The sequence below is a fragment of the Somniosus microcephalus genome, chromosome 25, assembly GCF_052327205.1.
Source record: "Somniosus microcephalus isolate GS21.2 chromosome 25, FLI_Smic_1.0, whole genome shotgun sequence".
Classification (NCBI taxonomy): domain Eukaryota; kingdom Metazoa; phylum Chordata; class Chondrichthyes; order Squaliformes; family Somniosidae; genus Somniosus; species Somniosus microcephalus.
The window spans coordinates 58,430,433-58,456,238 of record NC_141011.1 but is presented as its reverse complement, the minus strand read 5'-3'; the positions used below and the strand labels follow the sequence as shown (position 1 = coordinate 58,456,238).

Sequence of the window (25,806 nt, the reverse complement as noted above, 5' to 3'; positions counted from 1 at the left end):
TCTCCTCTCTCCTCCTCTCCTCTCCTCTCCCTCTCTCTCCTCTCCTCTCCTCTCTCTCCTCTCCTCTCCTCTCCCCTCCCTCCTCTCTCTCCTCTCCTCTCCTCTCCCTCCTCTCCTCTCCTCTCCCTCTCGCTCCTCTCTCTCCTCTCCTGAAGGCATCCACTGTTGTTACAATTTCACACGCAGTGAGATTTACCTGAATGACAATTATTTATGGGTGAGCCCACGAGCGTTGGTTGTCTATTGACTGCCCCGTCTGTTCTCATCTGATGTCTAAGCATCGACACTTGGCAACGTCAGTCATTGGAAAGCTGTTAGCTGATTTCCCCTCATCCTGAGCCACTTTTAGCACTGGTACTGCATCCCAGCACAGGTCAGTTCACTCAGTGCAGCCTGGAACCTACATGTGGCCAAAGACCTGTTTTAACTCCAACATAACTTAGTACTTTATACTGCAATCATTAATTATCAAGTTAAAAATGATTTTGATCACTGTAAATTAAATATAGGTGGTCTTGCATTTGAAAGAATATTTTCACCCAAGAGACATGAGCTACAATTTAATCTTTCAGATGGAGAAGTCTTTTCTCTCTAAGGGTCTTGAGTGAAATTAATCTTATGATCCTAATGAATGGATGTTCACAACAAAGACCTGAGGTGATTTTACTGCCTGGCTGGAGGAAGCTGGGTGGGTGGGCAGTTAAAATCATTCACTGGGCTTACTGCCGAGGACCTGCTCTCTTTCCTCAGGTTCCGTTTAAGCTGCTGTTCTGATCAGGCAGGAAGGACACCTGCTGGAAATCAGAGGGGTCCTTCTTTAAATATGCAGAACGGGATTCAAATTACATCATCAGGGTCCTGTTATTTTAATCAGAAACCTGTGCGGTGACGCCGTTGTGGCTTTTTACATTTTAACTTTCCTCCGCCCCACAAGGGGAGTTTAGGGCCTCCCTGCACCGGGCTCTCTAACCACCTCCGATATTGCCCCCGCAAGGCCCTCATAAAACCCTCCCTGCCACTTACCCGCGGCTGGAACTATTCCTTCGCTCCCTGCTGGCGGCCTACTTCAGCTCCGTGTTCGCTCCCGCCCCACTAGCCAACTGCTTCACACTGGTTGTGGGCGGGGCCTTCACAGGGTCTACACAGCCTACACAGAAGAGGCCTGATATCTCACACTGATGAGGTCGGTTCGGTTCATTTCCCGCCTTAGCCCCTGCCTGCACAGCTCCCGCCTGGAGTTAATATCCGCGCTCTGTGACGTGACTAAGGACTAAATGGAACGCCACATGTTGCTCTGGAGACAGCTCTTCCAGGAGTCAGGGTTAAGGCACATTGTTCAAGCCGTGTGGGAGGAGCTTATCTTGCATCCAATTTATTTCATGTCTCATCTAGATTTACATCAATTTACCAAAATAAAAGTTAAATAATGACCCTATGATTAGTCAATAAAACTACTGTCCTGTCAACTGCATGATCATTGTTCTGTTTAGTTATTTGGAAAAACAATCATTGAATAAAATATAATTCATATATTTAGTTAAATGTTTAGAAATGCTTGTTCAGGCATAGTTAGTATTGCGTAATATTTAATTTGAAACAAAAATTCTCTTAGTTGAGTAAACCCTGACTTGCTATTTCTCACAGGTCGCTTAGTGCTGGATGAAGATTTGGAGAGGACGGTATTTGCAGTGAACTTTGGCATTATCCCGCCGCTTGAAACTGTAACTGTGCTAATCAACACGTCCTTGGAACTACAGACTCTGCCAAATGGTACAGTCAGGCTGCTGCTTCCATCAGTGTACGTCCCCAAATTGGTTTCTTCTGGCACAGACGTACAAAGTTCAGTCGAAAATCAGCTCAAAAGGTAAATTTCAGATTGGCCACGTCAGATTTTGTTTGAGCTTGCAGTGCAGACTAATTATCAATTTACTTTAAAGTTTGAATCAGTCTTGTTTAGCTGGTTAGATCAGTTTTATTCAAGTTAATTGTCTGATGGCAAGGTGAGCACCTGGATGACTTCATGGCCCAGATATTAATGAGGTGCCAGGGAAGGTGCGAGGGAGGCCGAAATCATCTGAAGAACCCAGCAAGGCCGGAGACATGGAGGCCCTGTCTACCTACCCGTTACAGAGGCATCTGTCTATGATAGCATGTGTAGGAGTAACCCTGCACAGTCCTTGTGGAGACCAAGCTGTTCCAGTACAGCGACAGCACTGGCATCTACCAGCAAAGTGGAAAGCTGCCCACGTATACATGTCTGCAAAAAGCAGGACAAATCCAATCCGGCCAATTACCGCCCCATCAGTCTACTCTCAATCATCAGCAAAGTGATAGAAAGTATCGTCGACAGTGCTATCAAGTGGCACTTACTCACCAATAACTGCTCACTGATGCCCAGTTTGGGTTCCATCAGAACCACTCGGCTCCCGACCTCATTACAGCCTTGGTCCAAACATGAACACAACAGCTGAATTCCAGAGGAGAGGTAAGAGTGACTGCCCTTGAAATCAAGGCAGCATTCAACCGGATTTTTGCAGGCAGGTGGGGGCCACATTAATATTGAAATGTTGGGATCCGATGATGTCAGTTGAACTCCAATGTGATTGTAACTGAGGATCGTGGCTATGCTAGACCTGCCAGCAAAACCCGGTGGGAGGCAGGTGTGATGAAATATGTCATTCATCAGACTCTGTACTTAACTACATATATTGTATTGCCTGCTCCGGTGTTTAACCTTGTATTGTATATAGTACACCGCCCCCTTTCTCCCCATTGGATGTGTTGGCTCCGCCCATACCTGGCCCTACTTAAGACAAGCCCAGGCTTGTCTTGCAGCAGAACAGCAGGATGCTAGGTGAAGACACAGGCATCTTTCTTTGCTAATAAAAGCCTTGTTTTATTCAGTTAACTTTGAGTCTTGAAGTTATTGAGGCGCATCAATTTTATTAGCAAACTTTTAACGATGGATCAACTTTTGAAACCGGAACGCTTGGATTTGGACCCGCATGCTTCGGATGCATCGGCATGGTTTGGACACTGGTTCCAGTGCTTGGAATTTTTTATGGCCAACTCCGAAGCCGTCACAGCCTCTAAAGCCACCGGAGATGTGAAACTCGGGATCCTGCAGAATCGGGTAAGCCACCGGGTTTTTCCACTCATCCAAGACGCCGCCACCTACCTGGATGCCTGCAACATTCTAAAGGCCCACTATCAGCAGCCTATCAATGAGGTGTACGCCAGGCACCTGCTTGCTACCTGCACACAGCGACCTGGAGAGTCACTAGAGGACTTTCTAGTCACCCTAAAAGTGTCATAGAGTCATAGTCATAGAGTAATACAGCACGGATAGAGGCCCTTCGGCCCATCGTGTCCATGCCGGCCATCAAGCCCTGTCTAATCTAATCCCATATTCCAGCATTTGGCCCGTAGCCTTGTATGCTATGGCATTTCAAATGCTCATCCAAATGCTTCTTAAATGTTGTGAGGGTTTCTGCCTCCACAACCCTTTCAGGCAGTGAGTTCCAGACTCCAACCACCCTCTGGGTGAAAAAGTTCTTTCTCAAATCCCCTCTAAACCTCCCGCCCTTTACCTTGAATCTATGCCCCCTAGTTATTGACCCCTCTACTAAGGGGAAAAGCTCCTCAGCATCCATCCTATCTATGCCCCTCACAATTTTGTACACCTCAATCATGTCCCCCCTCAGCCTCCTCTGCTCCAAGGAAAACAAACCCAATCTGCCCAGTCTCTCTTCATAGCTGAAGCGCTCCAGCCCTGGTAACATCCTGGTGAACCTCCTCTGCACCCTCTCTAACGCGATCACATCTTTCCTGTAGTGTGGCGACCAGAACTGCACACAGTATTCCAGCTGTGGCCTAACCAGTGTTTTATACAGCTCCATCATAACCTCCTTGCTCTTATATTCAATGCCTCGGCTAATGAAGGCAAGTATCCCATATGCCTTTTTTACCACCTTATCCACCTGTTCCGCCGCCTTCAGGGATCTGTGTACCTGCACACCCAGATCCCTCTGACCCTCCGTCTTGCCTAGGGTCTTTCCCTTCATTGTGTATTCCCTTGCCTTGTTAGACCCCCCAAAGTGCATCACCTCGCACTTTTCCGGGTTAAATTCCATTTGCCACTGTTCCGCCCATCTGACCAACCCATCTATATCGTTCTGCAGACTGAGGCTACCCTCCTCGCTATTTACCACCCTATCAATTTTAGTATCATCCGCGAATTTACTGATCATACCCTTTACATTCATATCCAAGTCATTAATGTAGACCACAAACAGCAAGGGACCCAGCACCGATCCCTGTGGTACCCCACTGGCCACAGGTTTCCAGTCACAAAAACAACCTTCGACCATCACCCTCTGCCTTCTGCCACTAAGCCAGTTTTGTATCCAATGTGCCAAGGCACCCTGGATTCCATGGGCTCTTACCTTCTTGACCAGTCTCCTGTGCGGGACTTTATCGAAGGCCTTACTGAAATCCATGTATACCACATCCACTGCGTTACCCTCATCCACACACCTAGTCACCCCCTCAAAAAATTCAATCAAATTAGTCAGACATGATCTTCCCTTGACAAAGCCATGTTGACTATCCCTGATTAATCCTTGCCTCTCCAAGTGGAGACAAATTTTGTCCCTCAGGATTTTTTCCAGTAATTTTCCTACCACTGATGTTAGGCTCACTGGCCTGTAGTTCCCCGGTTTTTCCCTACTACCCTTCTTGAATAATGGTACTACATTAGCGGTTCTCCAGTCCTCTGGCACATCCCCTGTGGCCAGAGAGGTCCTGAATATATGTGTTAGAGCCCCCGCAATCTCCTCCTTTGCCTCACACAGCAGCCTGGGGTACATTTCATCCGGGCCTGGGGATTTATCCATTTTTAGGCCAGCTAAAACCGCCAATACCTCCTCCCTCTCGATGTTAATATGTTCGAGCATATCACAGTCCCCCCGCCCTATTTCTATGTCTACATCGTCCTGCTCCATAGTGAAAACAGATGCAAAAAATTCATTTAGAACCCCTCCTACATCTTCCGGCTCCACACACAGATTGCCACTTTTGTCCCTAATGGGCCCTATTTTTTCCCTAGTTATCCTTTTACCCTTAATATACTTATAAAACATCTTCGGATTTTCCTTTATTTTGCTCGCCAGTGTTATTTCATGGCCCCTCCTTGATCTCCTAATTTCTTTTTTAAGTATCCCCCTGCACTTTTTGTACTCCTCTAGGGCTTCCTCCGTCTTTAGCCTTTTGTATCTACCAAAAGCCCTCCTTTTTTTCCTAATCCATTCCCGTATATCCCCTGACATCCACGGTTCCCTGTGGTTTTTGGAACCACTCTTGACATTTATGGGAACATGTTGCCCTTGTATGATCTCAATCTCCCTTCTGAAAGCCTCCCATTGCTCCGATGCGGATTTTCCTACAAGTAGCTGATCCCAGTCCATTTTGGCCAGATCCTGCCTTATCCTATTAAAATCGGCCTTCCCCCAATTTAGAACCTTTATTTCCGGCCCATCCCTGTCCTTTTCCATGACCACCTTAAATCTTACCATATTATGGTCACTATCACCAAAGTGCTCACCTACTAGCACTTTTTCCACTTGGCCGGCCACATTCCCTAGAATTAGGTCCAGTACCGCCCCCTCTCTTGTAGGACTTTCTACATGCTGGCTCAAAAAGCTCTCCTGGATGCACTTTAAGAATTCTACACCCTCTGAGCCTTTCACACTTTGACTATCCCAGTTAATATTGGGGAAGTTGAAATCCCCCATTATTATTACCCTATTATTTGCACATTTCTCTGAGATTTGCCTACATATCTGTTCCTCTATTTCCCCCTGACTGTTTGGAGGCCTATAGTACACTCCCAGCAAAGTGCTTGCCCCCTTTTTGTTTTTAAGCTCCACCCATATGGCCTCATTAGAGGACCCTGCTAATATATCATCCCTCCTTACTGCAGTAATTGACTCCTTAATTAATATTGCGACACCCCCTCCTCTTATACCTCCCCCTCTGTCTCGCCTGAAGATTCTGTACCCCGGAATATTGAGCTGCCAGTCTTGCCCCTCCCTCAACCATGTCTCCGTGATAGCAACAATATCATACTCCCATGTGTTTATCAACACCTTCAGTTCATCCACCTTATTTGCAAGACTCCTTGCATTAAAATAGATGCCATCCAGCCTTGCCCTTATATATTTGCCCTGTCTACCAAGCTGACTTGTTTTTTCCTCCATAATTGGCAGCACATCCCCCCCTATTTCAGCTTCCCTCTGTATCCCATCCCCCTGCCAAGTTAGTTTAAACCCCCCCCGACAGTGCTAGCAAACCTCCCCGCAAGGATATTTGTCCCGCTCTGGTTCAGGTGCAACCCGTCCGACTTGTACAAGTCCCACCTTTCCCAGAAGCAGGCCCAGTGATCCAGGAAAGTAAAACCCTCCCCCCTACACCAACTCTTTAGCCACGCATTCATCTGCTCTATCCTCCCATTCCTATACTTACTAGCACGTGGCACTGGGAGTAATCCAGAGATTACACCCTTTGAGGTTCTGCCCTTTAATCTGTTACCTAGCTCCCTAAATTCTTGATGCAGGACCTCATCCCTCTTTTTACCTATGTCGTTGGTACCAATGTGGACCACGACCACTGGCTGTTCACCCTCCCCCTCCAGAATGCCCTGCAGCCGCTCAGTGACATCCTTGACCCTGGCACCAGGGAGGCAACAAACCATCCTGGAGTCACGTTTGCAAAGACTGCAAATGCAAAGACATGAAAGCCACGGTATACACAGACGAGCTTATTCAGGATGCCTTTATCGCAGGCCTTAGCTCTAAGTACATCCGGCAGAGACTGCTAGAGAAAATGGGCCTAGATCTGACACAGGCTGTGGACACAGCGCGATCGCTGGATGTGGCTCAGAAGAACTCTGACTCCTACTCGTCAGGCCGCGCGGCCCACTCTGCCTCTGCTTCCCCGCCCGGTAGCCCAACACCGTCGGGGCCCTGCTCTCCCCCCAGAAGCCCTACGACCGCCGCGACGCATCGGGGCCCCAAATGCTACTTCTGCGGGCAGCCGAAGCACACCAGGAACCTGTGCCCGGCGAAAGGCACCACCTGCTGTAAGTGCGGTAAGGAGGGGCACTTTGGGAAGGTGTGCAGAGGGAACCCCGCAGGCAAAACCGCCACCGCCGCGTGCGCGCCGTGGGAGCGGCCATCTTGGACGCCATCTTGTCCGACCTCGTGGGGTCCGCCATCTTGCGAGCAGACATCGTGGACGCCATCTTACCCGGCCCCGTGTGGCCCACCATCTTGTCCCGATCAGGGCCCTACAGTGGCGTCGATCACAGTGGACCAGTCCAGACCGCACCCACTATCCAAATCGATGGTGGACATCGAGGTAAACGGGTGCAAGGTTAAATGTTTAATTGACAGCGGGAGCACGGAGAGCTTCATTCACCCTGATCTGGTACAACGACTCTCTCTAACTATAGTCCCTACTCAGGGCATGATCTCTATGGCCGACAAAACCCAGATATCGACTATTGTGGGTTACTGCGCAGTACGATTGTCCGTTAAAGGCACTGTATATAATAATTTTAAACTGTTAATTATGAAGGATTTATGTGTGAGCGTGATCTTGGGCCTGGATTTTACGCGGCACCGCAACTGTTACGTCGGTCACAGAGGACTATCACACCCCCGGACAGACTAAATCTGTAGAAGGGGTGAATGTGATGAAATATGTCATTCATCAGACTCTGTACTTAACTACATAAATTGTATTGCCTGCTCCGGTGTTTTACCTTGTATTGTATATAGTGCACCGCCCCCTTTCTCCCCATTGGATGTGTCGGCTCCGCCCATACCTGGCCCTACTTAAGACAAGCCCAGGCTTGTCTTGCAGCAGAACAGCAGAATGCTAGGTGAAGCCACAGGCATCTTTCTTTGCTAATAAAAGCCTTGTTTTATTCAGTTAACTTTGAGTCTTGAAGTTATTGAGGCGCATCAGCAGGATTAGGGCCAGAGGAGGCCCAGGTAAGTATAATTTTAAAAGGTTTTGAATGTTTCCTTGTAGGCCAGGAAGAGCAGGAGTCCACCCGAGCCCTCCCCTCAATTGCTGGGAACCATTCCCTTGGGCACCTATTGGGGGCCTCCTACCACCCAAAGTCCCACTCCTGCTGACCAGCTTCCATGTCATCCCTTGCTGGCTTCGGGCAGGAATCAGCGTGGCAAGATTTAAATGTGGCCTGGGAGTTAGAATGGCCCGGGTCTCACTCTGCGGCTCCAGCATTGACCCTCGCACTCCCGCACCAGGTTAAAATAAGGGAGATTAATTATGGTGATTACATCCATCGCTTCCATGTGATTATGTGCTGTTTGGAGCTTATCTTGTACTGGAAATGACACCTTTCTGTACACATGCCATACTGGTTGAGTGCTTTCCTCAACAGGTGTGTGGTGCTCACCCATAAGGAGCCTAATCCTTCAAACAAGTCTTCACACTGCTGTGCCAGCATTTTATATTACGACTATCACATGCTTTCAAACCTAAAATTGGTTGTACTTCCATAGGAATGATCATCAACTCTACTTTGACATGATGCCTGTCTGCTGATTCCAGAATATCACTTTGGCTGGATCTATTCACTCTTTACGTTCTCATTTTTATAAACCTTTTTACGAAGGAGATTTCTTTGTGCTCCTCAATTTAGTGTTATTAACATCGCTCTCCAGTGCCCATTCACTTCCTACTCTGTAATCTGCAAACAACCTGGACTCCAAGGGTTAAGTTACAAGGAGAGATTACACAAATTAAGGTTGTATTCCTTAGAATTTAGAAATTTAAGGGGTGATTTGATCGAAGTTGTCAACATATTAAGGGGAACAGATAGGGTAGATAGAGAGAAACTATTTCCGCTGGTTGGGGATTCTAGGACTAGGGGGCACAGTCTAAAAATTAGAGCCAGACCTTTCAGGAGTGAAATTAGGAAACACTTCTACACACAAAGGGTGGTAGAAGTTTGGAACTCTCTTCCGCAAACAGCAATTAATGCTGGATCAATTGTTAATTTTAAATCTGACATTGATAGATTTTTGTTAACCAAAGGTATTAAGGGATATGGGACACAGGCAGGTATATGGAGATAGGTCGCAGATCAGCCATGATCTCATTGAATGTCGGAACAGGCTCGAGGGGCTGAATGACCTACTCCTGTTCCTATGTAACCAAATCATTACTGGAATTCATGTTTACTGTGCTGCTTTTTGATTTCTGCCCATCATTTTGTTTCAGTGTCCTATTTTATTGCCCATCCCTAATTGCCCTTGAGAAGGTGGTGGTGAGCCGCCTTCTTAAACCACTGCAGTCCGTGTGGTGAAGGTGCTCCCACAGTGCTGTTAGGGAGGGAGGATTTTGACCACCTGTCACCTGTCTTAATCTTGAACTCCACCTTTGCTCCATTTTAATACCAGGCTTCTCTTCACCATACTCTGGTCTGTTGTCTTTTTAATAGCTGCATGAACTGGTTCTCCTTTATCAGTTAAACCAGTGATTTCTTTTAAATTTAGTTTCGTAGTGTTTCAGTTTACTGCTTTTTCTAGTCCCATAACAAGGCCCCTCAGTGGCCTCTCTCTTATGCTGTTGATTTTTATCCAGAACACAATGTTCTGTAATGAGGGAGTCCTTTATTGCTGCACTCTTATATAAGTCTGTTGTGCCTTTAACACTGTCACATAACTGTCTGTGGACACTTCAGAAGCCTGATCGCTGGAATTAAATAGATGACTCTCATATGGAAATCAATGTTTCTTGAACTTTGTCTATTGTTTGTAGATCTGCATTGTTTTCCTGAGTGACAGTGTTTCAGGCCTCAAGTGCCTCATCTTTAATGTAAGGAATGTAGCTGTTGTAACTTTTCTATTATTCCCATAGCAACTTCATAATTGTCCCATTATTGTACAAACGTCTTCCATATCCTACAGCATCTGTATTCATTGGCTGTGGTGATTCCGTCGCTGTGTACTCATTTGAATACTATAAGCATCGGGCTCCCTCATTCATGGCTATGTTCACTCAAAGCCTGCAGTACTGTACTCATGAACTCCAATGTAGCCACGTAACACAACAGCAACATTTCCAATCACCATGGATGACTCATGTCAATTATGGAAATTCATCAACTTAAAGACAACTCCAAGTGCAAATTCCATCACATGCACCCATGAGATGGCTCGCTGTTCAAAAATCACACACCATCCTGACTTGGAAGTATATCGCCGTTCCTTCATCATCGCTGGGTCAAAATCCTGGAACTCCCTCCCTAACAGCACTGTGGGAGTACCTTCACCACACGGACTGCAGCGGTTTAAGAAGGCGGTTCACCACCACCTTCTCAAGGGCAATTAGGGATGGGCAATAAATGCTGGCCTTGCCGGCGACGCCCACATCCCGAGAATGAATAATTTAAAAATATCAAATATTAGTGCTTAGGAGGCCTGACGCTTGAGTTTTATATGCCTGCAGACTGCAGGAGGGAGGTCAAAGGGATATGAAGAGTTCCACAATTGTGAGGTCTTCAGAGCAAAGGAGTTAGTGTTGGAGAATGAGTTAGTGCAATGGGTCTTGACTGATGCAGGGAAGGGAAGAGTGTATTTGAAGTTTCAGAGGAACAAGACAGGAATACTTACAATCTTGGCATCTTTCACCGTACTGATGGACAAACTCACCATTCAAACTGTGATATTATATAATATTAAATAGAGTGGAGAAATGGGGATTGTTACTAGATTTTATTTTTAAAAATATAGAATGCCATATCAAGCTGCTGATAATAACCTGAACATTGAAACACATTTGTTGCCAGCAAAGACAGACACCGGTGTGGCTTCAGCTCTCCGGATCAAGCGCAGAGCAGGAACCAGTTCTGCTTGGCAAAGCTCTTGGACGATGAGGTCACCAATCCTACCGTGTACGAGTTTAGTTTCCAGCTTGAAATCCGAGCACCCTGCTTACTGGCAGGTCAGAGTATGAAACATTCCATATATTCAAGTAAAGAGACCCTAATGTTGTGTAGAATGTACAGACGGTTACAGTAAGCCTGCCACCATTCCACCTTTTATCCACTCTAAAACTGCGGAAGGGGGCGGGGGGAGGAGGATAAGGAGGGGTCGGTATTTAAAAAAAATAATGCATGTATGTTCTAAGTATGTCTGCTTATGGATGTGACTGGGTTGTTTTAAATGCAACGATTGCCTTTTGCTGTGCAATTTTCAATGGTAAAAATAACTGCTGAACAGCCAGCCACCCAAGAGCAGAAACTGCAAAGGTTAGCTGAAAAGATGTCCTATCAATATAGACAGGGGTGGATGCGACAGATGGCTCAGGTCTAAAATACCCAGCACAGAACTGACTATCCCCAGTTTCAGTTCTCAGTCTGTGCTGAGTTCGCTGGTCTAGCAGAGCAGCAGTGGAAACACTGCTAATTACTTCAGAACCCACTCAACAACAGAATGGAATATTCATCAGGTGTCTCTGCTGCAAGAGACTGCCCAATAGCTCTGTGGGAAATGTTTGTGGGAGAAAGTAGGGTAAGGAGAGAATCGACCATGAGTTAATGCTTTTAGGAGCGAGGGAAGACATTCAATTAAAATTCAAGGAATGGTAGGATGGAACATCAGTTAAAAATAATCTGTGCTGCAGAATATCCAGAAACACTTTGGCCCACAACGATGGGCAGGAGAAGGTCGTTATCAAGGGTTCCCACCGGCCGCTGGCCAGGCCGGCAATGCGGCCACCTGCCGGGCGGGAAACGGATCCGAACAATGTTAATGAGGTCCTACAGTTAAGTTCGGCGGAACCTCCACATCCCCGGCGTTGCTGAATTCTTTGACCGTTTTCGGCCTCCTCACACCCTCTTCTTTTCATTCTCATTGCCCTGACTAAATCTCCAATTGTTACTGTTCCACAGGTGTAGAAAGTCCGACGCACTCAATACGAGCTGATGCAGATCCCTCAGCATTCTGTGCTTCCAGTGTGATGATCACATTGGCTGAGAAACACACCTTTGACAGGCCTGTGGAAATCATTATCCATCCCAGTGGTAGGGAAACATTTCATTTTTATTTCAGTTCAGATTTTTATTATTTGATTTAATGTATTTTGATGAATCTTGCCCGCTGAACAGTAAATTTTATATTAAAAGAGAAATAATAGTATGGATACCCTAATGGCTTAATTTGTAATACAACCTGTAGTATTGCCCAGCTTACAGTGATGTCAACACATCAATCCTTGAGTTAAATGAATGGTGTTAGTTAAGGTGACAGTAGTGCTGCAATTGGCTTCAGTTGTCCTACATCAGATCCCGATCGAGTGACTCCTGGTTAAAGCGCAGGTGCACAAATCAGGTGAGAACAGGATTGAACTTGGCTTTGGTGCTATAATTCAATAACCCGCCAATTCCCAGGATAAATTTTCCTCTGGTGCGGGTTCACTACCGGAGGAAGGTCAAGGTGGGACTTCCACCTGCTGCTCTCACCCCGCATGACCAAACCATTTTCCTGGGTCAGGGGTTATTAGTTCTGAAGGGTAGGATGCCCGTCCCACAGAGGGACATTTGCTGAATCGCCAGAAGGTGGAGCCATGTTTTAAGTGGGCAGAAGATTCCCGAAGATTGAATGCAAAATTTTACTTTAGGGTTGTAGCGTATGCCCTATGACTAGCAGGACGATAAGACAATGAATGAATATGGTCGATCAGTGAATGAATATGACCCAAACCTTGTACTGCTGCGTAACAATATAAATTCTTCCAGTCTTTGCTGATGACACAAAGATAGGTGGAACTGTCGGCAGTGTAGGTGAAAGCGTAAAATTACAGAGGGATATCGACAGATTAAGTGAATGGGCAAAACTGTGGCAAATGGATTTCAATGTAAGCAAATGAGAGGTCATCCACTTTGGACCTAAAAAGGATAGAACAGGGTACTTTCTAAATGGTGAAAAACTAAAAACAGTGGAGATCCAAAGAGACTTGGGGGTCCAGGTACATAGATCATTAAAATTACACAAATTAGAGTTGTATTCCCTAGAATTTAGAAGGTTAAGGGGTGATCTGATCGAAGTTTTCATGATATTAAGGAGAACAGATAGGGTAGAGAGAGAGAAACTGTTTCCGCTGGTTGGAGATTCTAGGTCTAGGGGGGCATAGTCTAAAAATTAGTGCCAGACCTTTCAGGAGTGAAATTAGGAAACACTTCTACACACAAAGGGTGGTAGAAGTTTGGAACTCTCTTCTGCAAACAGCAATTGATGCTAGGTCAGTTGTTAATTTGAAATTGGAGATTGATAGCTTTTTGATAACTAAAGGTATTAAGGGATATGGGCCAAAGGTGGGTATATGGAGTTAGGTCGCCGATCAGCCAAGATCTCATTGAATGGCGGAACAGGCTCGAGGGGCTCAGTGGCCTCCTCCTGTTCCTATGTTAACATTTTGCTATTACTGTCACCCAGTGAGATTCTGTTATGCTGGCCAGTATGTTCTTGTACTACCATTCATTTTTATTCAAAATACTGAGTAATTTCGTAGCAGAAAGATGGCACTGTTATCGGCGTGACGCGGTATCTCTGTTATCGGCGTGGCGCGGTATCTGTGTTATCGCCGTTATGCGGTATCTCTGTTATCGGTGTGGCGCGGTATCTCTGTTATCGGCGTGACACGGTATCTCTGTTATCGGTGTGGCGCGGTATCTCTGTTATCGGCATGACGCAGTATCTCTATTATCGGCGTGGCGCAGTATCTCCGTTATTGGCGTGACGCGGTATCTCTGTTATCGGCATGATGCGGTATCTCTATTATCGGCGTGGCGCAGTATCTCCGTTATTGGCGTGACGCGGTATCTCTGTTATCGGCGTGACGCGGTATCTCTATTATCGGCGTGGCACGGTATCTCCGTTATCGGCATGATGCGGTATCTCCGTTATCGGCGTGGCGCGGTATCTCTGTTATCGGCGTGACGCGGTATCTCTATTATCGGCGTGGCACGGTATCTCCGTTATCGGCATGATGCGGTATCTCCGTTATCGGCGTGGCGCGGTATCTCTGTTATCGCCATTATGCGGTATCTCTGTTATCGGCGTGACGCGGTATCTCTGTTATCGGCATGACGCAGTATCTCTGTTATCGCCGTTACGCAGTATCTCCATTATCGGCGTGGCGCGGTATCTCTGTTATCGCCATTACGCGGTATCTCCATTATCGGCGTGACGCGGTATCTCCGTTATCGGCATGACGCAGTATCTCTGTTATCGCCGTTACGCAGTATCTCCATTATCGGCGTGGCGCGGTATCGCCATTATTGCTGTTATGCGGTATCTCTGTTATCGGCGTGGCACGGTACCTCTGTTATCACCGTCACACGGTATCTCCATTATCGGCATTACGCGGTATCTCCGTTATCGGCGCGGTATCTCCATTATCGCCGTTACGCGGTATCTCTGTTATCGCCGTCACCCGGTATCTCTGTTATCGGTGTGACGCGGTATCTCTGTTATCGGTGTGATGTGGTACCTCTGTTAACGGCGTGACACGGTATCTTGGTTGAGTTGGTGCGAGTATTTAATAGGACCAATGTCCTGATTCAGCTCTGTTTCACTTGTGTAAAGAGGGTGCATCAGCAGATAATCTTTGTACGCCAAGTGAGACAGAGAATGGTACCCCATGTGACAACCAGGAGACTTTGTGGTTCGTTAGATATAAAAGTAAGTAGCGTAGCCACTGACTATCAACAGAACACAACAGAATAGCATCACTGCCTGTTAGAACAGAATAGAACAGGACATTGTAGCTTTGTTCTCAGAAATTGAGGCAACTATTAACTTTTTCTGTATTTTGCAGTGCAGTTCAAAAAATGATTAAACTATATCATTGTTGTGAGCTTGATTATCTGGTGTCCAAAACCACAATATTCCATCTTTAGAGGGTCAACAGGACTCAGACTGAGTTGAGGGCAAGGAAAGGTTAGTGACTGGACCCTCTCACTCAACAAGGGCTGTCAGTGGGCCTTTGCCACTGCCCCACTGGTTATTGCCACTCCTCTCCTGATGGTCCCTGAGGTCAGCAGTAATAGAGGCAGGAGGCCGAGAACTAGGCCCAGTTCCTGACTTGCTGCCGTCATTTCAATGCAGCACTCCCAATGAGCTGTACTCTGAAAATTCAGCGACTTTAAGCGAGGAGCACAGAAAATTGGAGAAAAAAATATTAATCAGTAGAGTTATTAATGTTTCCTCTGCTCCTTTGCTGGAAGCAGTAAACAATGTTGAGCATCAAGTGTTCATCTGCTATTATCACCAGCAGTAAGTTTTAGCTTTTAATTTGCATTTTAATAACTATGTCTCAATCCACCTTCACCACATTTAGTCCAAGTGGAGAATGCAGGTCTAAGGCATTTATGTCAAAATAATCATCTTGGTGTAAACTATCATATGCTTGCAGTTACATATGACTTTAAAAAGTCTCAAAGTGCTTCACAAATGAATTACTTTTGAAGTGCAATGACTTGTTTGTGATATTCTGTGCCAGCAATGTCCCGCAAACAGAAATGAGATGAATGGCCAGTTAATGTGGTTTTTGGCGGCATACATCGAGGGTGCGACCAAACTTTTAACATTCCAGGTGGGTCTTTGGTTTAAGATCTCATCTGAAGGACGGCACCTCCAACAATGCAGCACTGCACCAGCACTACACCCAAGGCTCAGCCTAGGTTAGGCACTGAAATCCTGATCTAAATGCATAAGGCTGGCTGAGAATGCTGCCGCAGTGACACAGTGGTTATGTTACTGGACGAGTAATCCAGGGACATGGGTTCAAATCCAACCATGACAGTTTGTGAATTTTAATTCAGTTAATTAAATAAATCTGGAATAAAAAGTTTGTATCAGTAATGGTGGGCATGAAGCTATTGGATTAATGTAAAAACCCATCTGGTTCACTAATGTCCTTTAAGGAAGGAAATCTGCCATCCTTACCTGGTCATAGATGTAGTGTATGTAACCGTTCCACCTTTAAGAGAACTATTTGGGGGTTGCACTACTTTGTCTTGGCTGCTGTATACTGTAATACCGGTGGTGACCACACTGGTATATAAGTGCTGTGTAATGATTTATTGGGCAGTTCCGCCCTGACCTTCAACTAGTAAAGACCTGTTAAAGTTTACTCTTGTGGTCTGTGTAATAATTCTCAATATAACACACAGACTTAACAGTGGCGACGAGTACGATCTTACCCTGCGGCAGAGATACATCCAAGGCAGTTTAACGGGCGTCGAGAGGAGGCATCCGCCCTCATCATTCTGCTGAGAAAAGACTCGGGTCTGCAGAGCAAAGGAAGAATTCTGACACGAGGCCTTCCATCAGCAACAGGCAGTGATCATCCCTTCTATCACGGTGGTGGGTAAGCCGATCAGCGACGAGAAGCGAGTCGGCCACGTTGACTGTGAAGTAGGGGAGGAAAAAAAACGGAGGATATAAGGGCGGAGAACTCGACCACGGCCGGGGAAAAGAGCCGGACAGAAGTCGGGGCCAGAGGTGCTGAGACTGGGGCAGCGTAGGCACGGGAGCCGCGGTGAAAAGTCGGGGCCAGAGGCGCTGAGACGCACGGGAGCCGCAGTGAATGCAAACGCAGCCGGTGTAAAAGACCGGGCTGCAAGCGGGCTGGGAGACACAACAGCGTCGAGAGAGAGCTCGACCGCGACCGGTGAGAAAGGCCGGGCAGCTACCGAGGCCGCGAGGCGCAGCGACCGGGTCAGCGTAAGGCGCGGGAGAAAATAAAAAAAAATAAAAAACCGCGGAGAACTCAGCCGCAGCAGGGGGAAAGGACCGGACTGCAAGAGGGGCTGGGAGGCAAGATTTGAAAACCACTGGGGAGGGCGAACGCAGCAATACGGCAATCGCCATTACAGCCAGCAGGGGAGAAAGGCAAACGCGGGAAGCCGCCATTTTCATAGGCGGTGGAAGAAGACGATGTTGAAGATTGGGCCACGTATGTAGAACGCATAGAGATATATTGTAAGGCAAATAAAATATCAGATGAAGATAAAGCACTAACCTTACTAAACTCAATGGGTGCGAAGACATACGGGCTATTGAAGCATCTTCTATCACCAGCTAAACCGGTGGATCAGACTTTTGCTAAAATTGTTGCTGTCCTGAAAAATCATTTGAACCCCGCACCGCTGATGTTAGCGGAACGATTTAAATTTTATGTGAGAACGCAACTGAAAGAGGAAAGCAACGCGGAGTACTTAATTGAACTGCGTAAGCTAGCGAAATACTGCCAGTTTGGGGAAAGCCTGACAGAGGCACTGAGAGACAAATTCGTGTGTGGATTGTCGAAAGAAGGAACCCAAAAGCGGCTGCTTGAAGAGAATGATCTTACACTTGATAAGGCTGTCACTATTGCAGCATCGCACGAAGCCGCAGCGAGAGGCACTGCAGAAATGCAGCTGAAGGCAGCGGTACTCAGCGTAGATCAAATGGCTTTGGGTACAACGAAATGTTATCGTTGTGGGAAGACAACACACGATCAGAACCAATGCTGGTTTAAAAACCAGGAATGCAGAAAATGTGGCAAGCTTGGTCACATAGCTAAAGTATGCCGGTCAGGAAAGAAGACCAGCAACAAAAAGTCACCACAGGAAAAGTGCAGAAAGGTACATAAGGTGGCTGAGAAGAGTTCGGATGAACAGAATTCGGATTCAGACTCCAACAGCAAGGAACTGGGTAGTCTGAGAATTCACAACGTGAGTAAGGAAGCTGACCGACAAACTATCTGGGTCACACTGCAGATAGCAGGAGTCCAAGTGAAGATGGAATTGGACACTGGATCGGCGTTGATGGTCATGAATAAGCAAGATTACAAAAAGTTATTCAAACATATTCCCCTACGGGATACGGGGATAGTATTGCAGACATACACGGGGCAAAAAGTATACCCCATCGGAAAGATAAAAGTCAAGGTGATACACAAGGGCAAAGAACACCAAGGAATGGACTTATATGTACTACCTGAGGGAGGTCCACCACTTCTGGGACGGGAGTGGATCAGGAAAATAAATATGGACTGGCACTCCCTAAACGCAATAACGGTAGATTCCGGAAAAGAAGATGTCAAACCTGAACGATTGTCCAGAATATTGGATGAGGCTAAAGAGGTGTTCCAACAGGGACTGGGAACACTGAGAGGAATTAAGGCAAAAATCAAGATTGCAGAACATGCAAACCCAAAATTTTTCAAAGCCAGACCGGTACCTTATGCGATACGACCTGCTGTGGAAGCTGAGCTGGAAGGGCTGGAACGTTCAGGAGTACTGTCTAAGGTGGACTGGAGTGAGTGGGCCACGCCCATTGTTCCCGTCATGAAGCGTTCATCGAGTAACAAGCCAGGGGAACCGGGGAAGGTCCGCATCTGTGGAGACTTCAAGATCACAGTTAATCCGGTGCTTCACACGGTGCAATATCCGCTTCCGCGGATTGAGGATATCTTTGCTTCATTGTCTGGTGGGAAACGCTTCACCAAGATAGACCTGGTGCAAGCGTACTTACAGATGGAAGTTGAGGAAGAGTCGCGCCAGTATCTCACAATCAACACGCACAGAGGCTTGTATCGATATAATAGACTGGTTTTTGGAGTGGCTTCGGCTCCAGCAATTTGGCAGAGGGCCATGGAGCAGGTATTACAGGGAATTCCAAGCACTCAATGTTACTTGGACGATATCCTGATTACAGGAGATGACGATGAGGAACACCTTGCAAATTTGAAACTGGTGCTCACCAGGTTGAAGGAATATGGCCTTCGAGTTAATCGCCAGGAATGTGAGTTCTTTCAGAAACGGATCTCGTACTGTGGTCATGTCATTGACCAGGAGGGGCTGCACAAGTCACCTGACAAGATCGAAGCTGTTGTGAAGGCTCCCGCTCTGGAAAATGTATCCCAGTTGAGATCGTTCCTAGGGTTGATTAACTATTACCATAAGTTTCTGCCAAATCTATCCACGGTGCTGCACCCGCTGAATGCTCTTTTGCAGAAAGAAGTACCATGGAAGTGGAGCGAGGACTGTAAGAAGGCCTTTCGCAAAAGCAAGACATTGATCACCTCAGAGGAAGTGTTGGCTCACTTCAACCCAACGCTACCTATTCGTTTAGCTTGTGATGCTTCTCCTTATGGTATTGGAGCAGTACTCTCACACAAGTTGCCAAATGGCTCGGAAAGGCCAGTCGCATTTGCATCCAGATCATTGACCTCCGCTGAGCGCAACTATGCTCAGATAGATAGGGAGGCTCTCAGCCTGGTGTGGGGAGTAAAGAAGTTTAATCATTACCTGCAGGGCCAGAAGTTTATACTGCTGACAGACCACCAGCCGTTGGTATCCATATTCAACCCTAAAAAGGCCGTTTCCATTATGACAGCGCAAAGGCTACAGAGGTGGTCCCTTTTCCTAGGGGCACACCAATATGACATAGAATACAAAGGATCGAAACAGCATGGGAATGCTGAGGTTTATCGCGCCTACCGTTGCCAACGGTAGAAGAGGCGCCTACAGTGGACCCAGTGGAGATGTTCCACTCAACCATAGTGGAATGTCTACCAGTAACAAATTCTACGATCGAAAAGGAAACAAGAAATGACCCGACTCTCTCACGAGTTTATGATTTAACGGTGAAGGGATGGCCAGCACATGGCGAACCACTGTTGCCAGCATTTTCGCAAAGAAGAGAACAGCTTTCAGTGTGCCGAGGAACTTTGATGTGTGGATCCAGAGTGGTGATTCCACCCAAACTCCAGCATAAAGTGCTAAAGGAGCTTCACGAGGGGCATCTGGGTGGAGTGAAAATGAAGAACCTAGCCAGAGCGTTTGTGTGGTGGCCAGGTATCGATGGAGACATCGAAGAAATAACCAAGAGCTGTCTAGGATGCCAGAAGGTCCAAAATGCCCCACCACAAGCTCCTCTGCATCCATGGGAGTGGCCCTCATCTCCATGGCAAAGGGTACATATCGACTTTGCTGGTCCATTTATGGACTCAATGTTCTTAATCGCGGTGGATGCACACTCCAAGTGGCCGGAGGTAATAAAGATGTCCTCCACCACCACGGAAAAAACCATCACAGTATTAAGGACCATATTTGCCAGGAATGGGCTGCCGGAACAGATCTGCTCTGATAATGGACCGCAATTTGTGTCCGAAGAATTCAGGAAGTTCTTAAAAAACAATGGGGTTAAGCACTACACGTCCGCCCCATACCATCCCGCCACCAATGGATTAGCTGAAAGGTTTGTCCAGACCTTCAAGAAGGCCATAAAGGCCATGGGTAATGAAGACATAAATCTACAACATAAGGTAGATAACTTCTTGTTGGCGTACAGGAATGCAACACATGCGGTCACAAACCAAACTCCCGCCATGATGTTTTTCAATAGAAGACTAAGATGCCGGCTGGATTTGATCAAGCCAAACATCAGAAGGGACGTAGAGAACCGACAATTTCAAGGCATGAATGAAAGGCGAACTAGAACCTTCCAGATAGGTCAACAAGTTTTGGCCCGGGACTACCGTACCGAGAAATGGCAGCCTGGAACTATTTGCACACGACTAGGACCGCTGATGTATACCGTGGACATTGGTGAAAGCATAATAAGGCGCCATGCTGACCAGATCATAGCGTCATCCAAAAAGGGACAACCTACACCACAACTCTATACGCCTAATGATGAAGCAGAGATACCCATAGTATCTACCTCCGATCCGGTGATACTGGAACCAGATGAACCCGACACGGGCATTCAAGCCGAATCGACCTTGCCAAAAGAACCTACTACACCACCGAAAACTACTACACCACCGAGGCGTTATCCGGACCGAGTCAGGAAGCCTCCAGAGAGACTGAATCTGTGAACTGTTTTTACATGAAGTTGTGTATATATGTTATGATGTTATGTTTAATGGGGAATATATACTGTTAACCTAAAAAGGGAGGATTGTAGTGTATGTAACCGTTCCACCTTTAAGAGAACTATTTGGGGGTTGCACTACTTTGTCTTGGCTGCTGTATACTGTAATACCGGCGGTGACCACACCGGTATATAAGTGCTGTGTAATGATTTATTGGGCAGTTCCGCCCTGACCTTCAACTAATAAAGACCTGTTAAAGTTTACTCTTGTGGTCTGTGTAATAATTCTCAATATAACACACAGACTTAACAATAGAGTCATAACTGGTCTGGCCTATATGTGACTCCAGACCCACAGCAATGTGGTTGATTCTTAACTGCCCTCTGAAATGGCCCAGCAAGCCACTCAATCAAGAAGGCGGCTCACCACCACCTTCTCAAGGGCAATCAGGGATGGGCAATAAATGCCAAACTTGCCAGCAACACCCATATCCTGTGAATGAATAGATTTAAAAAACTGAGCAAATCTGACACACGTTCCCATAAAACAGGACACTTTTTCTTTATATTCGTTTATGGGATGTGGGCATTGCTGGCAAAGCCAGCATTTATTGCCCTTCCCTAATTGCCCTTGAGAAGGTGGTGGTGAGCTGCCTTCTTGAACCGCTGCAGTCCGTGTGGTGAAGGTACTCCCACAGTGCTGTTAGGGAGGGAGTTCCAGGATTTTGACCCAGCGACGATGAAGGAACGGCGATATACTTCCAAGTCAGGATGGTGTGTGACTTGGAGGGGAACTTGGAGGTGGTGGTGCTCCCATGTGCCTGCTGCCCTTGTCCTTCTAGGTGGAAGAGGTCGCGGGTTTGGGAGGTGCTGCCGAAGAAGCCTTGGCGAGTTACTGCAGTGCATCTTGTAGATGGTACACACAGCAGCCACGGTGCGCCGGTGGTGAAGGGAGTGAATGTTTAAGGTGGAGGTTGGGGTGCCAATCAAGCGGCTGCTTTGTCTTGGATGGTGTCGAGCTTCTTAAGTGTTGTTGCAGCTGCTCTCATCCAGGCAAGTGGAGAGTATTCCATCACACTCCTGCCTTGTGCCTTGCAGATGGTGGAAAGGCTTTGGGGAGTCAGAAGGTGAGACATTTGCCGCAGAATACCCAACCTCTGACCTGCTCTTGTTGCCACAGTATTTATGTGGCTGGTCCAGTTAAGTTTCTGGTCAATGGTGACCCCCAGAATGTTGATGGTGGGGGTTTCGGCGATGGTAATGCCGTTGAATGTCAAGGGGCGGTGGTTAGACACGCACTTGCTGGAAATAGTCATTGCCTGGCACTTGTGTGGCGCAAATGTTACCTGCCACTTATCAGCCCAAGCCTGAATGTTGTCCAGGTTTTGTTGCATGCGAGCATGGACTGCTTCATTATCTGGGAAGTTGTGAATGGCGCTGAACACTGTGCAGTCATCAGCAAACATCCACACTTCTGACCTTATGATGGAGGGAAGGTCATTGATGAAGCAGCTGAAGATGGTTGGGCCTAGGACACTGCCCTGAGGAACTGCTGCAGCGATGTCCTGGTGCTGTGATGATTGACCTCCAACCACCACAACCATCTTCCATCGTGTGCCTTTGACTAGTTTTGAATTGGTTTGTTTGGAAGCACGCCTATTCATTTTATTAGAGAAAAATGACAGATTCTAAATGTGCAGTTTCTCTTCGCAAGGAAGATGAATCACATTCTAATACAAAACTGACAAGGCATTTTTAAACAGGAGGATAAAGACTGGAGACTGATGGGTTACTGATAATAAACTAGCGAGTGGCATGAGTTTTGCTGAGCTCACAAGTTGGCTCAGGTGTGAGTGAGTTATGTTAGCTGTGACATGAGTGATTAATTTCCCACAACCCATTAGTCCCTGACACATTCCATTTATACAAAGACTATATAAACATTGACTATTTGTTCATGTTTTACCAAACTGGTGTGATGTCTTCCCTTTGCTGCCAATGAGGTGACTCTTCCCAGCAGTCCTTCCTGAATTAATATGTGAAAACACATAAAATATTGATCTTGGTCTATAAAGAAAGAATCATAGAATCATAGAAAGTTAAAGCACAGAAGGAGGCCATTTCGGCCCATCGTGTCCGTGCCGGCCAACAAAGAGCTATCCAGCCTAATCCCACTTCCCAGCTCTTGGTCCGTAGCCCTGCAGGTTACAGCATCCCAAGTGCACATCCAAGTACTTTTTAAATGTGTTTAGGGTTTCTGCCTCTACCACCCTTTCAGGCAGTGAGCTCCAGACCCCACAACCCTCTGGGTGAAGAAATTTCCCCTCAAATCCCCTCTAAACCTTCCACCAATTATTTAAAATCTGTGCCCCCTGGTTTTTGACCCCTCTGCTAAGGGAAATCGGTCCTTTCTATCCACTTTATCTGGGCCCCTCATAATTTTATACACCTCAATAAGGTCTCCCCTCAGCCTCCTCTGTTCCAAGGAAAACAGACCCAGCCTATCCAGTCTTTCCTCATAGCTAAGATTCTCTACTCCCGGCAACATCCTTGTAAATCTCCTCTGTACCCTCTCTAGTGCAATCACATCTTTCCTGTAATGTGGTGACCAGAACTGCACGCAGTACTCTAGCTGAGGCCTAACTAGTGTTTTATACAGTTGAAGCATAACCCCCCTACTCTTGTATTCTATGCCACAGCTAATAAAGGCAAGTATTCCGTATGCCTTCTTAATCACCTTATCTACCTGGCCTGCTACCTTCAGGGATCTGTGGACATGCACTCCAAGGTCCCTTTGTTCCTCTACACTACTCAGTGTCCTACCATTTAATGTGTATTCCCTTTCCTTGTTAGCCCTCCCCAAATGCATTACCTCACACTTCTCCGGATTGAATTCCATTTGCCACTGTTCTTCCTGCAGTCTACAGCTTCCTTCTTCAGTATCAACTACACAGCCAATTTTAGTATAATTTGCAAACTTCTTAATCATACCCCCTATATTCAAGTCTAGATCATTGATATATACCACAAAAAGCAAGGGCCTTAGTACTGAGCCCTGCGGAACCCCACTGGAAACAACCTTCCAGTCACAAAAACACCCATCAACCATTACCCTCTGCTTCCTGCCTCCGAGCCAGTTTTGAATCCAACTTGCATTTATATAAAAAAATTCACAGCGAGTTGTCGGGATCTGGAACGCTCGACCTGGAAAGGTGGTGGAAGCTGATTCCATAAATAATTTTAAAAGGGAGTTGGGCAGGTACTTGAGGATGAGGAACTTACAGGGTTACGGACAAAAAGCGGGAGGTGTGGGACTGAGCACGACTGGTCTTTCAACGAGCCAGCACAGGCACGACGGGCTGAATGGCCTCCTGCTGTGCTGTAAGTTTCTATCATTCTATATAGCACCTTTCACATCTGCAGGACATCTCAAAGCACTTAACAACCAACAAATTATTTCTTTGAAATGCAGTCACTGCTGTTATGTAGCCAAACAGAGCAGCCAATTTTCACACAACAAGGACCCACAAACAGCAAAGAGATAAATGAACAGTTTGTCGGTTTTGCTGGTGTTGAGTGAAGGATGAATGCTGACCAGGGGACCAAAACAACTTGTTGCTCTTTAAAAACATTTTTTCTCAAGATGCGGATGTCACTGGCAAGACCAGAGTTTATTACCTATCCCTGGTTGCTCCGACAAGGTGGGCTGGTCCAACTGAGGGGCTTGCTGGGCCACTTCTATTGGAGTAGGTCTGGAGTCACTAATAGGCCAGAGTGGGTAATGACAACAGACTCCCTTCCCTAAAGTGAACCAGTTGGATTTTTACGACAATCCGATAGCTTCATGGTCACTTTTACTGATACCAGCTTTTTATTTCCAGACACTTTTTCAATTCTTAACCTGCCATGGTTGGATTTGAACTCATGTTCTCCTGGATTTTTAGTCCAGGCTTTCAGATTCACAGAGAAACCCCACAGTGCAGATAGAGGCCATTTCGGCCCATCGAGCCTGCACAGACACATATCCCACCCGATCCCCGTAACCCCACATATTACTAGTCCAGTAACATAACCACTATACTACTGTACTCCTCCAATCTTCAATAAGGTGCCGTGGGATCTTTTACATTCATCTGAACAGGCAGACACCTCATCTGAAAGATAGCACTTCCAAGACTGTAGCACTCCCTGAAGTGTTACCCTAGAATTGGTCTTAGAATCCATAATTTTCTGACTCATGGGTGAGAGTGCTACCACTGAGCCAAGCTGGCACTTACATAGAATTACAAAGAAATTACATCACAGAAACAAGCCATTCGGCCCAACAGGTCTATGCTCTACACAAGCCTCAATCCACTCTACTTCATCTCGCCCTTCAGCGTATCCTTCTATTCCTTTCTCACTCATCTAACTTTCCCTTACATGCATCAATGCATATACTTAATACTACCATGTCATTATTAGACCGTTATTCTGTTGGCTGAATATAAAAGCTTTTAGAGCCATGTTTTAGCCTATTTGAGGCTAATTTTTAACAAGTCACTCCCACCTGAAAATGGAGGCCTGCACTTCCACTGAAAGAGAAGGATTCCTGGAGTTTCAGGGCCAAATATTTACATTTCTGTAACATGTTCATTTAGTTGTAGAGTGTTACTATAATACATAAGAACATAAGAAGTAGTAAGAGCAGGAATCAGCCATACGGTCCCTCGAAATAACAACAGAAAATGCTGGAAAAAGTCAGCAGGCCAGGCAACATCCGTGGAGAGAAATTAGAGTCGACGTTTCGGGTCTAACCCTTTTTCAAAACTGGAAAGGAAATGAAATAGATCGAAAGGCACCC

At 46.4% G+C, this 25,806-nt stretch overlaps 1 protein-coding gene across 1 annotated transcript in view; it reads left to right on the top strand.

The window, feature by feature from the left end:
* Window positions 1-25,806, top strand: part of vwa5b1 (von Willebrand factor A domain containing 5B1) — a 308,019-nt gene that overhangs the window by 23,459 nt on the left and 258,754 nt on the right. The window contains exons 3-5 of the mRNA XM_085967564.1: window positions 1,645-1,864; window positions 10,883-11,037; window positions 11,987-12,118. Of these exons, the coding sequence (XP_085823690.1) occupies window positions 1,645-1,864; window positions 10,883-11,037; window positions 11,987-12,118 (507 nt within the window). The remainder of the gene's footprint in view (window positions 1-1,644; window positions 1,865-10,882; window positions 11,038-11,986; window positions 12,119-25,806) is intronic.